The sequence below is a fragment of the Lepidochelys kempii genome, chromosome 3 (genome assembly GCF_965140265.1).
Source record: "Lepidochelys kempii isolate rLepKem1 chromosome 3, rLepKem1.hap2, whole genome shotgun sequence".
Lineage (NCBI taxonomy): Eukaryota > Metazoa > Chordata > Testudines > Cheloniidae > Lepidochelys > Lepidochelys kempii.
In genome coordinates this window covers 6,677,163-6,692,076 of record NC_133258.1, presented here as the reverse complement: position 1 = coordinate 6,692,076, position 14,914 = coordinate 6,677,163, and the positions used below count along the sequence as shown (strand labels likewise).

General features: G+C 51.3%; 1 protein-coding gene across 1 annotated transcript in view; it reads right to left on the bottom strand.

Annotated features, from left to right (window-relative positions):
* The window catches only part of LOC140908098 (uncharacterized), a 64,077-nt gene that overhangs the window by 26,138 nt on the left and 23,025 nt on the right, over positions 1–14,914 (bottom strand). Inside the window, exon 4 of the mRNA XM_073335073.1 lies at positions 7,715–7,787. Within this exon, the coding sequence (XP_073191174.1) occupies positions 7,715–7,787 (73 nt within the window). The remainder of the gene's footprint in view (positions 1–7,714; positions 7,788–14,914) is intronic.

The following is a 14,914-nucleotide window of genomic DNA, read 5'->3' as shown; positions in this document are numbered from 1 at the left end:
GGTCCTGCACTTAGGATGGAAGAATCCAATGCACCTCTACAGACTAGGGACCGAATGGCTAGGCAGCAGTTCTGCGGAAAAGGACCTAGGGGTGACAGTGGACGAGAAGCTGGATATGAGTCAGCAGTGTGCCCTTGTTGCCAAGAAGGCCAATGGCATTTTGGGATGTATAAGTAGGGGCATAGCGAGCAGATCGAGGGACGTGATCGTTCCCCTCTATTCGACATTGGTGAGGCCTCATCTGGAGTACTGTGTCCAGTTTTGGGCCCCACACTTCAAGAAGGATGTGGATAAATTGGAGAGAGTCCAGCGAAGGGCAACAAAAATGATTAGGGGTCTAGAACACATGACTTATGAGGAGAGGCTGAGGGAGCTGGGATTGTTTAGCCTGCAGAAGAGAAGAATGAGGGGGGATTTGATAGCTGCTTTCAACTACCTGAAAGGGGGTTCCAAAGAGGATGGCTCTAGACTGTTCTCAATGGTAGCAGATGACAGAACGAGGAGTAATGGTCTCAAGTTGCAGTGGGGGAGGTTTAGATTGGATATCAGGAAAAACTTTTTCACTAAGAGAGTGGTGAAACACTGGAATGCGTTACCTAGGGAGGTGGTAGAATCTCCTTCCTTAGAGGTTTTTAAGGTCAGGCTTGACAAAGCCCTGGCTGGGATGATTTAACTGGGAATTGGTCCTGCTTCGAGCAGGGGGTTGAACTAGATGACCTTCAGGGGTCCCTTCCAACCCTGATATTCTATGATTCTATGATTCTTTCTCAAGAGCCCTGGTCATTCAACATGTGAGCTCCAAAGCCTAAAGGCAGCTCTGATACATTTCCAAGCCTCCTGTCCAGCCTTGATACCAGGTGCTGAAACAGACTCAGGATCGGCAATTCGCACTTGAGTTACACAAAGCAGGAGTTCAGAGGCTCAGCTGGCTCCATTTAAATGCATCTTGGCCAAGGTAAGGATGGGCCTGATCTGGTAAGTGTGAATCTGGATCTGCACTTTCCCCACTTCTGGGTGTGTTCAGATGCGAGGTGCTGGGTCAGGCCCAGAAAGGGCTGGTTTGGTGGTCCCAGTGCTAGGCCTACAGCACCCAGACTCTTGGAAGCGATGAGTCCTGTCTGGATTGACTGAGCACTTCACAGGGAATAGCACTGTAGCTCTGTCTGTCTTCCTAGCATGTCGTAAACATTTATGTCCGGGACATTTAGAGCAATGCACTGAGTTCCATGCAGTACACAGTGAGGGCTACTCCACAAAGACCTGAAAAACGTAGGTCCTGCATCTTCCGTGTGGATGTTAAAGATACAACAGGATTTTTCGTAAGAGCAGGGATTTGCCCTGGCGTTCCTGGCAAAATGTCTCTCTCCCTCGCCTCTTCTGTGTATCATTCACCCCAGAGGTGGCTGCACTTCACTGGCCCTGTGTGGTATAAGGACACGGAAAAGCGCTTTGGGATGAGGTGTTACAGTACTGCAAAAGCCATGCGCTGACTGCACAATCTGCTTCAGCAGGGAGCTAGTTGCAAAGGCAGATAGTGACTACTGTCGTGTTGGGTTAATGTTACAGTAGCCAACACACTTTTTGTAGTAGCTACCAGGCAATTCACAGGGCGCTGAAGGCATATTGTGAATCTACAGAAGTCCCCAGAGGTCCCAGTCAGGATAGGACCCATGTGGTGCTCGGCCTTGTACATGCACATGGTCCCCAGCCCCTAGCTCTGGGTGGGTGTGCAAGGATGAGGAAGAGGGTACAAGAAACCTCCTCCTCATGTGCACATCTGTGCTGGGGACAGTCTCCTCCCACTGCCCATCCTGAGCTCCTGCTAGAGGCTAACATGGGCAGCAACGCTGGCTTTCCCAGTGAGGTGGGACAGCGTCATGGCCATGCCTTCTTCTGCACCAGCCAGCACGGCCAAGGTGGAGATGCTGTACTACATAGGAGGGCATAGCAATTACTTCTCTGCCACTCATTTCTGGGGAGATCCTGTCTGCCTCAGCATGGAACTTTTGGGGAGCTCCCCTCGGAAGAACGCAACCCTCCCCCTGCAAAGAACACCCACCCACCCTCTTGTTTAGAGCCACCACCTAGCCCTGTGATTTGCTCCGTACAGGCTGGCTGAGTTCTCGGGACTGCGTTATGCAGAAGGTCCAACTAGGTCATAATGGTCCCTTTCTGGTCTTAAAGTCTCCGAAGCCATTATGTAAGTAAATGAAGTCACTTGTGGCTCTCGTCAACGTGCCCTCAAGGCCCCAGCCTGTTCCCAGGGAAATCAGTGCCAGAGTTTCACAACAGCTTTAACAGAAGCAGAGCTGGGCCTTAAGTGATGCGCTTCCATCTGGAAAGCATGCTCTCTGCTTAGACAGATCCTTTCACTGCTTTAAGACCTGGGCAACCCGGAGTCCACGGGGGTTAATCAGAGCTTTAGTCCTTCTCTCTCCAGAACAGAGAGTAAAGACCAGTCAGGCCTGGGGAGGGAGGAGATGGGGCAGGGAATCCTCCTTTGCCCGCAGAAACTCCTATCCCCATCCCGTAGCCTCGGACATGAAATCAATGCAGCTTAAGCTCCACAGATGTTGTGCTAAACCGCAGCCTCCGTCTGGCTATTACTTTGCAGTATAATCCATGTTAAATAAATCCCAGTCACCTTATGCGGGCTCTACAGGAGCAGAGGCCTTTCAGCTCCCACCAGACAAGCCAGCAGGTTACCCATATGAAGAGAACACGGCACCAGTCACATTCCTGGTTAAGTGACATTAACTCAGCTGCAGTAAGTTCCAGGCACTGCATTACCAGACTGTTAGAAACAAACTGGCGACGAGCAGCAATGACAGCTAGGGGCTGGAAGGATCAATAATACTGTAACAAATCCACTGCCAGCTAGGGCTTCTCAGCTGTTGTCACAGGCCACACCAAGGCCTCCTGGAACTTCATGGCTAGCGCAGGGACAGAACTCAGACCTGATCAACCACAAGCACAGGTCTCTTGAGCTACCAAATCTCCGCTAGCAATATAAAGCCTATGGCCCAAGGGGAGCAGTTCCCCAGGGGCAGAGAGCAGGGCAAAATACACACCAGGCAGTTCATGCCCATACTTTGAACTTTTACAGCATTTTCCAGGGAAGGGAAGCACTGAGCCCCACAACACAGGTGGGAGGGGTGATCTGCAAATTGGGCAGTGGTGCATGGAGATATTAAGTGACTTGTCCTAGGTTACACAGGCATCAGCGGCAGACCTGAGAACAAAACAGACCCAGAGCAGAAGAGAACTTTACCCCAGCTGTTGCCTGTCTTGTCTCCATAGCTCTTTGGGGAAGGGACTGCCTCTTAGGATACGCCGCTACAGCACCTCGCACAATGCGGCCTGATCTCAGCTGCGGGCCTATAAATGCTGCTATGATAGAAACCATAAATAAGAAAAAACGTTTCCTGGCTCCTGTTAAGGGGTTCTATCCATAACTCCCCTCTCACTCACCTCGACGAGAGCGAAAAAGAGTTAAATACACGTCACTTGGCTGTGTGAAGCACAAAGGATCCACCGAGAACAAACATCTGAAGGCTGCAAGCACCGGGGGAGGAGAAGAATTGTTAAGGGTGGCACAAGGGTTTATAAAGTGGGAGTGATGGGCTGAATATCAAGAGACACATCCTGTATCAGGCTATGGGAACTGGTGGGATCCCCGTTGGTTGGGTCACTAGACTGGACCAACAACCCGTGTTATTATGCTGGCGGGAAGAGCACTATGCTGGCCCTGGGGACATGGGCTGGATGATATAACAGGGTTTGTTCTATCTCCAGTGCCTACAAGGCCACGTTGAAAAGGAGACACTGAGCAGACATGCAGAGTGCTCTGATTAGAGACACAGCTATTGACCAGCAGGAAGCAATTGTTTCAGCAACAGGAGAGCACGTTTCCCCTTGCTGCAGCCATATACTTTGCCAGAGGTTTGGAGAAGGGAGCCCCTCTCTTGTGCTCCTGTGGAGGGGACGTCTCTCTCATTTGGCTGAGCTTGATTTAGAAGCAATATTAAAATGCACATTTGGGCAACTGACTGTGACCTACAGTCGGTCACCAGTCCCCTCTCCCGGGCTTTCCCTCCGCTTCGCTCCCAGCTGCTTTGCTCTGGCGTTCAGGACCAGGAAGAGGAAGTCCTGCCAGTGAGACGATCTGTATGCTAGGCAGCACGGAGACGCCCCTGGCTTGTACCAGGCACCTTTGTGCACTGGGGCCACTAGCATGGAGACCGTGTTATGAAGCGATATTCAGCGGGCTTGTTTTTAAAGCCTCCCTGGAGTCACCCCAGCCTCACAGACCTGGCCTCTCCCTCTTGCTGCTCCCGCACCAGCCTCCTCCATCCCTAATGCAACCCGTTAGGAGTGGGATGGAGATGGTGGAAGACGCACTTATTTGCCAAGTGCTTCCTTGCTAAAGAAGAATACATGGAGGCCTGGCATCTTCCCCTGCTCCCCAGCTAGCCTGACCCTTAAACACCCAGCCCTGCCAGAGGAGCAGCAGCGGAGATGGGCCAGACTGGGAATGGTGGGGGTGTCTCTTTACTCTGAGCACCTATAGACCGCAGTGGTGGGTGCGAGATTCAACAGTCCCCATGCCGTCGGGGAGCAGAGCAACAAGCCCAAGTGAAATGAAAACACTGAGGGTCCATCCAGTGCCAGGCAGGGCAAGGATGAGTCGTGGGCTGGTTTAGTGCCCCCTTGTGGGGCACCCAGCAAGCCCTGGGGCTGGGGAAGCAGGGTGGGAGAAAGGAGCAGGGCAGGAGAAAGGAGCAGGGCCCAAATCAGGGCACACAGAGGGGCTGCACAGGGAGTTGCCGCAGGACACCTGCCTCAATGCAAGGAAACTTGGTGTTTTAGGGTAGAACGAGAGAGACTGGGGGCACTGCTGCTCTGGGTGGCTCTGCCCTCCCCTGCCAGCTGGGGTGTGACACACACCAGGCTTTCCCTGCTCCTCTGAGGCAAGGCATTCTCCTTGCTGCCACGGCCTCAACCCTGCAGACTCTGGGGGGGAGGGATCCGGTGCCACGGACAGCCCTTTCCTGAGCACATGCTTATCCCTGTCCCTACCCCAGAGCCCGCACCCCCAGCCCAGAGCCTGTACCTCCTCCCGCACCCCAACCTCCCTACCTCAGCCCGGACCCCCCTACTTCAGCCCAGAGCCCCGCACCCTGAACCCCTCATTTCTAGCCCCACCCAGGAGCCCACACCCCCAGCCCAGAGCCCGTACTCCCTCCCACATGCCAATCCTTGCTGCAGCCGGGATCCTCCTCCCACATTCTGAAACCCCCAGCCCCAGCCCAGAGCCCCCTCCTGCACCCCAATCCCCTCATCCCTGGCCCTATTCCAGAGCCTATACGCCCAGCAGGTGCCCTCCCCAACCCCCTGCCCCAGCCCAGAGCCCTCTCCTGCACTCTGAACCCCTCATTTCTGGCCCCACCCTGGAGCCCGCACCCCCAGCTGGAGCCATCACCTCCCCCACCCCCGCATCCCAAGCCCCTGCCCCAGCCTGGTGAAAACGAGCAAGTGAGTGAGCGTGAGGGAGGGAAGGACAGAGGAAGGGGGATGGAGTGAGTGGGAGCATGGCCTCAGAGAAGGGGTGGGGCAAAGATGTTCGGTTTTGTGTGATTGGAAAGTTGGCAACCCTAGAGAGAGGATGCATGGGGCTCTCATTTCTCACTTCCCTCATAGGAGCATCTCCCGGCTCCAGCAGAAACAGGCAGCGCTCACATGCCAGGTCCAGGCAGCATCTTCAAAGGCCAGAGGATTGCTGCCATCAAAGGAGTCTCTCCCCCTTCCCTCTCCCTCGCCCCTTCCAAGTTCATATGGAGGAAATCCTAATTACACTGAAATGCAAACAAAGCCCCCGAGGAAGCCAAATGTTTATAGTGCCTTTATAAAGGGATTACACAAGATTAGCCAGGCAAGGGGACAAGTGCTTGCCAAGCAATACACACACACAATAAATCCCGCTCTGCTGGCCCAGCTCAGAGTCGTGGAGCAGATACCTAGCGATGGCCTGATTACTGTTTGCCAGGCAGCGCTTGGGATAAAAGGCTCGCTCATGTGAACCATTAACGATTCGATCTGGCTTTCATGTCAGCCGGGAATAAACTGATCCAAACAACACCAGGGTGTGGGATTGTTTCAGCCGGGTTAGGCAACTTCACATTGTATCTGCTGGGAAAGAGAAACCTCTCATCCACGTACTGACCAGTCCCAGCCCCGCTTAGCTTGGGAGAACAACGGCAAGCTTTGCCCATCATCCTACACAGGCAGGTTAACATCCTTAAGCAGCAATGAAATGGAAATAAAATAAAATGGACACCACACAGATCTGTGCTGCTAATGGGATTCCGCCCCCGTGCAGAGGGACCCTGTAGGCCCAAGCGCCATGTAGGGTTTAAGCAGGGCTGCGTCCAGAACGAGCTTGCCCCACCGTATGCAGCCACTGACCCATCACAATGCACTAGACCAGTGGTTCCCAAACTCGTTCCACTGTTTGTGCAGGGAAAGTCCCTGGCGGGCCAGGCCGGTTTGTTTACCTGCCGCGTCCGCTGGTTCGGCCAGTCGCGGCTCCCACTGGCCGCGGTTCGCTGCTCCCAGGCCCATGGGAGCTGCTGGAAGTGGCAGCCAATACGTCCCTCGGCCCACGCCACTTCCAGCAGCTTCTGTTGGCCACTGGGAGCCGCGATCGGCCGAACCTGCAGACACGGCAGGAAACAAACTGGCCCGGCCCGCCAGGGGCTTTCCCTGAACAAGCGGCGGAACAAGTTTGGGAACCACTGCCCTAGGGACTGGTTTTCCTTTAATTTGTGAAAGACTCCCTGTGACTGAATCGATGCCTCCTGGTGGTGAGACATGGTGCCGCGGGCTCCCTGCCTCAGCTTCCCCAGCTGTGTTTCTAGCCCGCTCTGGTGGCTTACGTAGCGCAGCCTTCTAGCCAGTCATTACACAAGCTCAATTCCCTTCCAGGGTAGCAGAGACCAAAGTCACTAAACAAAGGAGTCTTTGCCTGTAAACTTGGCTTAAGTCCGCAGTTCCTCGGGTTATTCATCCATCTGCCCTCTGGGTTTAGCTCTCTGTCCTCCTGTCTCCTCTACATGGCTCATCTTAAAATTCATCAGCCGGTCCCAGGTACATCCGAATGGTTCCTTGTCAGGGCCTACAACCCCTCCAGGGGGACTTGATCAGGAATCAGATTTAGTCAGCTCTGGATTCCTGCCCAGCTTCTCTCTCCACAGGTCTGTTGCTCTGAGCAACTTCCCAGCCAGCCCCCTTCTGAGCATCTTTCCCATTTTTAGCCCCACCCCTCTGGCCTAACACCCACAGGTGTGGCAGGCAGGGCTGATTAGCTCACAGCAATACATTAACCTTGCCCAGGAATTCATAGAGTTTGCAAACCGTATCATGCTCCCAAAAGCAAAGGATTGGCAGCACCCAAATGAGCTAGGCGTCGGGCAACCACCCCAGGCATTGTGTGAGTTCCCCCAATGGAATGGAACTGATCCACAAGGCCCCCCCAGACCCCCCTGCTGTGACATGTATCGAACTATGTTATGTATCCATAGAGATTTAGAACTTCAGACTGGACCCAGGAGGTGCTGGGAATGGACCCAAATCACTGTTGCAGCACAGGGCAGGCAGGAACTGTGATCAGTTAATACCTGGTGTTGTTGCAACGCAAACCATCTCATTGTCCTACCTTCCTGCACAGTTGTTTCAGCCTTTGGTTGTTTCCCTGCAGGACTGCTGGCTGATCGGTCTCCTAGCCGAGTCTGCAGAGAGAAACAGAAGTTTGACAGTGGCCCTATTGGCCCTCCCAGGGGGCCTGGTTCAGCAAAGCAAGCAGGAACTTGGTGAAGTGTTTTGCTGAAATGGAGCCTTAATCTCTAGCCAGATCTTTCTTTTTTCAGACCTGACAGGACCGGTTTCACACAAAAACCGAACAGGTGCCAACATACCCTGGAGATGGGCACAGTGTAAACACACAGAGATTAGATCCTTTCTGGAGCATCACACAGCACAGAGGTAAGTCCCCTGTCTCCAACATGATGGGGCTGTTGCCCCCCAGTTTCTGCTTCTTTGTAGGGTTACTATAGCTCAGGTTCCCAAAAAGAGGGTACTGCGGGAGGGGCAGGGAGGGGACAGGAGGGGAGACCGGGGGCGGGGACACCTGCAGCAGGGCGTACTAACTGGAGGTGGGGGGGCTGGTGCAAGCCCAGGATGCAGTGCCAGACATCAGACAGTGCCTCCCCGCCGGGCTGGGAGCCGGGGCCTGGGTGGGCAAGAGGGATCCAGCAGCTGTGGCTGCTGGGCAATGGACCAAACAGGTGCAGATGCAGGGGACAGACCAATCGGGAAGCGAACCAGCATCTCCTCTGCAAAAATCCCAGACGTTTCCTGTTATTTGAAAAATCCACCCGGACAGAGGATGGAGCCTCAAAGAAGAAATGACATCAAGGAAAACCCAGACCTACAGTATCCCTACTTCTTTGCGATGGGTGAAGGTGGCCTGAAGTGAGGGTGGGAGGGTAGGGGACTGTGTTAATTAGACCTGCTCTGAGCCAGGTGAGTTGACATGGTGTTTAAAATGGTAGCAGCTGGTGGGCCCCATCTACACAAGGGCTCCAACATTGTTTTCCTTGGGGGATTATTCCAAAAGCCACTGGTAATCAGCATAAATTTCCCTTATTATTAAAGCTGAGTCTAGATCAGGGCCCCATTGCTCTAGGCATTGCACCTACACATTGCAAGACAGTCCCTTGAAGAACTCACAACCTAACAGACAGAGGGTTGGAGGGGAAGGAGAGAAGGGATGTAATTTGCCCAGGGTCACACAGGAAGGCAGTGGCTGAGCTGGGAATAGAACCCAGGTGTCCTATGCCATGCAGCCTCCCATTTTTTCCCCATTACTCCTAGTTATAACCCCTTTGGACACCTTGCATCTTTTTTGGCCCTTCAAACTCTTCCTTTCCCCTCTCCCCCACCTTGATGCAGTCTCTGAGGTTGTGTCTACACTGCCGGGAGACACAGAGTATCCCTACCACTACAGCTGAACCTGGGTTGGTGCTGGCGGGAGCCCTTCCAGAGTGGGATGGTGGGGGTGGTGTCATTAACATGGTGATAAGAATAGGCCTAGCCCAGGAGTTGCCTGGAAACGAGGGCTCTGACCAGTGCTAAACTCATCTGTACCTGGCCTCAAGGCAGAGGATCCCCTAGCACAGCGAGTGGGCAACTCCAACCCACTGCTGTCACTGTAGTTCCCTTGAAGCTGCACATAAAGGGGTTAAAAGCCCCCAAGCTTACATGTGGCTCCCAGCTGAAGGGGAGTGGAAGTTGAAGCTTGTCTAAGAACCAGCATCCCCATCCCTCTTCCCTGGGAGCAGGCAGGGCAGCAGCTCAGATTACAGCAGCCACATGGGACCTCACTAGTCAGGTCCTCCGAAGATCTTGCTAAGATCTTCCAGCAGAGAGAGGGGAACATTGAGGTGACCCTCCAGATGTACAAGGCAAGCAGAGGCAAGCTATGATGAGGCCGCCTAGATACAGACCTGGGAACTGGAGCAAGCACTGTGGTCTGCTTTGCAGGTCCACTTTCACACAGCAAGGTTGCACTACTCTGCCTGACTCGAGCGAGTGACCCAGCAGAGAAGAGGTTACACGCACAGAGGTGCCCAAGGGCCAGCTGTGGTCACTGACCTGCTGCTCCCACCCCCACACACCTTTTCACTTGTGTTTGAGGGGCTACATATAAAGGAAGGCTCTCTGGAGAACACAGCCACAACCGGGGAGCTGTGAACACATGGGTGGGCTGGCAGGCTGGGGAGAGCAGACTGCAACAGAGGTTAACTCTTAGGACCCTGTCCTGCATTCTCATCGCAAGCAACATTCCTCCAGCCTCCCCCACCCTCAGCAAAGAGAGATCTCTTAGATCAGGGGTTGTCAACCTGGGGGTCAAGACCAGGTGTCAGGGGCTATGACCGTTCTGACTTTCCCATATTGCTGAATAGGAGGAAGGCTCCCAGACTGGGAAAGGTTCAGAGCTGCCTGCTTGGACCCTGCAGCAATCCCCACAATGACTGATGGGCACCTGTGAAAGGGTCTCTCTGCTCCTACCACCTGGGAGCTGACAGCAACAATGGGACAGCAACAATTGACAGACAGGAGCCCCATTGTGCCCCACGTACAATGCCTATGATCAGGGCTCTGGAGACCTACCAGCGTGGGCATCACTAGACAGAGAAGCAGCTAGTTGGGGGCTCTGCTATCTCAGTGCAATACTCTGACTTAGCGAGCGTGATCATGTCGCCTTCTAGCATCTGCCCCCCCCCGGGCTGTATTAGCCTGCTACATGCTCACAGCCATAGGAGCTCTGTTAGCTCCAGGGGCGGAGTCATGTGCTTTTGATGCTGAAAGTCCTGGGTTCAAGCCCCAGTGAGGACCGCAGTGTCTGTAGCCATGGTTCCTGATAGGAATAGCAGCAGGAGCAGAGGATGGGGCTGGATGAATAGACAAGGGCCAGCCACATCCTTCTCCCCAGCAGAGTGCTACGAGCCTTGGGCTAGCCCTGGGCATTGCCAGTATAGAACCGGCACCGAAGCATTCATGCATTCCCTGGAGATTCCCACCACAATACTCCAGCCAGGCTCAGATATGGCTGCCCAGCCACCTCTGGTTGTAGAGATCAGAGAGCCTAATCTTGATCACAGAGTCAGTAGCCTTACACAGTAAGGAGCCTACCGTTCAATGCAGCCGAGGCGAGAATGCATAGGTGCCTGCTGCCACCCGTAGGCAGAAGATATTAGCACACGTCTCGCATGCGAGAAACCAGAGTCCTGACCGTTTGCAGTTACTGCAACTCCCACGTCACATTGAATTCCCTGACACAATGCATCCTGGCATGATCCTGTGCTGGGTAGTTACACCCAGCTTCCTTGCCCTTTACCCCTGCAGGTCCAGAGAGTGTCTGCATGTGGGGGGGGGGGGAATTCTAGGGGTTGCCTCTCCAGCAAGGCCTGTTGGGTCAGAGATTGCCCCAAGATGGCATTTCAGATCTTGTATCACTAAGGCCTTTCCCACCACAGTGCTCTGTTCTTCAAAGCGCTGGACGCTCTTCCCCCAGTGGCAGGTGAAGACTGAACCCTGCACCTATCCAGCAGCCCAACTCTGCATCCCATCGCCCCTAAAGAGAGCGCTGAACCCGTGGCCATGCAAAGATGGCTCCAAGAACTGGAGGCGTATAACAATTCCCAAAAAACCCTCCTTACATCTCCCCCCGCACATTAGATATCATTTGTAAGCTTATTTTATATAGGTTTAGGTGAGGTACGGAGTTGAGCTGTCAAGTGGTGCTAAAGGTGAGGTGAAAGGATGGGATCCACAATAAGAAAGTTTCTGCACAGCTCCAGAAACACTGCAACTGGGCCATGACTACCGTGTGTACTGTTTGAGTTAACTTCAACACCTTAAAGGTGGGATTTACTCATCAAAACTACCTAATGACAATGGATGAAAAGATGTTTATTGGTTTTGCATAGGCAAGCTTTGTTTCTTTCAGAAATGATGAAGCTGTTTAGCCCATGGGAAAGACAGCAAACATCAATATTTTGCAGTATATTCACATCTCTTAATTGTCAAAGTATCTCACAAGTGATTATAATAATCATTTATAATTTTCAGTTGAAGTTTGCTCACCAGATCAGTCTCTCACGGAGTAGCAGTAGATTGCATGCCCACAGTCTGTGTAGCACAATAGGGAGATATAAAAGTATGTGAACTCCTAATGAAATGCTTTTCCATGTATAAGCTTTTGTACATACAAGTCTACACTGGCACTTTCATTGTTAAAACTTTTGTTGCGCGGGGGTGTGAAAAAATACACACTGCCCCCAGAACCACAAAAGTTTGAGCAACGAAAAGTGCCAGTGTGGACAGCACTTCAGCAGCGTGAGCTGTGCTCCCGTTGATGAACCTACCGCCCCTCATTGGAGGTGGTTTTATTTTGTTGCCGGGAAAGCTCTCTGCCGGAGAGAAAGATCCGTGACACGGCGCGCCTTACGATGGCACGGTTGCAGAGGCACAGCCGTGCCATTGTAAGGTGCGCAGTGTAGACATAACCACATACAATGCAGCGTCTAGTCTGCCTGGCAGAAGGTTTTAATTTTTCAAATTACCTATGCATGCAGTACTAGCCTTTGAAATATTCTAGAAACTAGCTTTTTAATTCAGTGACTCTCATGCACAAGTCAGCATTAGTGTTGGAGAGGACAATACACAGCTTTATGAGAGAAACAAGTGGCCTAACAAAAAGTAGTGAAGACAAAGTCCACAAACAGTTCCTTGCCTCTGCCCTGAAGAGGGGTAAAGAGCATGGTACAGCTCTTATCATCAACCATGTAATCAATATGAAAAACCCATGTGATCCTGAATCACACCCAGAAGTACCATCAGCATATCTGCTGGAATGCATGTAATATCAGATGTACAGGAGGAGTCAGCACCGAAAATAGCAGATGCTGGTGAAGAACAAGTGGAGAGATCTCTGAGAGATGCACTTGATTCTGATGGGACATGGAACTTCTTCAGCTCAGTCAAGAACTCTGGCATAAAAAAAAACTTTTGCTAATATGCCAGAATTAAATTTGGTTTTCTTGGGCAAGGGATGGACAATCACAGCAGCTATCAGTCCAGAAATTATTTTTTTGCTGAGTCCTGTCCTTAGCAAGAGATGATGTTTTAATAGTATCTGTTCTTAGGCACAGATCCTATGGGGTGACTGATATTGATGCTGATGGAACAATGAGAAGGACAAACAAAGCTGAATTAGGGCATCAACTGGATGCTCAAGATGAAAGCATTCATGAGCTAAGGGCATGCAACAAAGAAAGCCACAGAGATGCCACAGCTGTCACAAAAATGACAGCTCGAGACAAATTCCACACGTTCGATGAATTGGCTGTTGAGTACTTGAGGTGTGTCTTAAAAGAATTTAACATAGATAATTCTGTAATCGAAGTCTGACAGTTAGGACAACAGCAACTGCATGAAAACAACAAAAGGACAGAGCTGGACAGGATAAAATGTTGGATTCAGGAAATACCAGGTGATTGGGGGATGCCCTATGCCTCCATAGAAAAGGTTTGCTTGCTGGATACCAAGTTTAAAGTCATTTGTAAAAATTCCTCTGTCAATATATGGTTCTTCAAAATGCACCTGAGAGTGTAGGAGCACGCCCAGCACAAACATTCCTCCTTGCTGGAGGCTTTTCCAACAGGGAAGTAACAAAGTCCATCACCAGGAGAGGTGCTGAAGGAACCCAAGGCTTGTACGGTACTCAAGAGGAAGCAGACACAAGGATGCTTCCACATGTGTCAATATGGCTTTGGGGTCTCCTAGTGTCAAAAGGAACCATAATAATTAGGCCACCTGATACAGATGTTTTGGTCCTTGCTGTGCCATGTTTTCAATGCACATGTTATCTGTGTTTAATTTCTGGAAGTAGGCACAATTACCGGCACAACTGACACGCCTCGCTTCATACCTGTACGGCCAATTTGTGGTGCACACACTCCCGACTTCCTGCTGTACACACATTAAACAGGATTGTGAGCTGTGTCATCCCTATTTGGTACTGGGGATGGGGGGGAAATCCGTGTTTAATGTTTTCTAAACAAAGGGAGCTTATCCCTTCAGAGATCTTGCCCGGTTGGAAAAGAGTGATGGACAAAACACAATTTCTGCAGCAATGAAGTTGGTAGCAGGACTGTATGACCAGAGTGAGAAAGAAAAGGAGCTTCACAGAGACCTGAATTGCTTGCACCTCAGTCTGTCCATCACAAAAGGACAAGCTGCTGGCCAAACTCCCACCGCGAGAGGACAGTTTTGAAGAGCATGTCAAAAGAGCATTTGTGGCAAACAAAGATGTGGATGTCTTCATGCATAGGTAAAGCCAGGTATTAGATCACCATGGATGGAAAAATTCAGATGATGAACTACTTCCTGTATTCTTCAAGGGCCCAGTGACATCTAAGATCTTATTTGTGCCAGTACCAGGAGACTGCACTGCACAATGCACAATCAGTTGAGTCTGCAGTGAGAATAATCACCCCTACAGAGAGCGGTTTACATGTCAAGGCAATGAAGACTGTGGAAACCCATGCACTCTTGACTGAGATCATAGTGATGAACAAGATGTGATGATGATGTTGGACTAGATGACCTCCTGAGGTCCCTTCCAACCCTGATATTCTATGACGTTGCCCAGAAATCTCACCAGCAATATGACATTTCAATAATACCTGTACAAATTTATTATTAGATTTTGTTTGATGCTGTAGCTTGTTGTGGTGATGCTTTGAGGTCACAAAGAAATCCAATTTTATGTCCTGAAATAATACACAGTCCTTAAACTAACAGAAATGGATGCAAATATTTCAAAGCGGTCATTTTAATGCGTTGATGAAATCGTTTCTCTCTGTTTCTATGGTAACGGCACTATGTGACAGCTCCACATCATATCTTATCTTAAAAGTAGACATAATAAGCTTTCAAATGATGCACGAGGTGATGTGTGTAGTGAGGGTACATTAAGTCGACCAAATCAGTGGTGTTTGCCGCTTGCCTGCTGCCATGGCAATGGCACAGCCAGCAGCAGGCCAGCCTGACCAGAGCTGGCCTGAAAATCTCCTGTTGACTTCTGTAACTTTGCTTCAGGCCCCAGGAGAGGTCCAATAATGGGAGATTATTTTCTCCCCCTTAGGGAATTCTACTTAGCATGGGGATTAGCTGCAGGGTGGTTTTGATTACACAGTATATGGTAATGAGCACAGCAGATAGATCGACCAACCACTTCTGGAGTTTTGCTAGGCATCTGCAGGCTTTCCTACCAGAACAGGGATTGCGG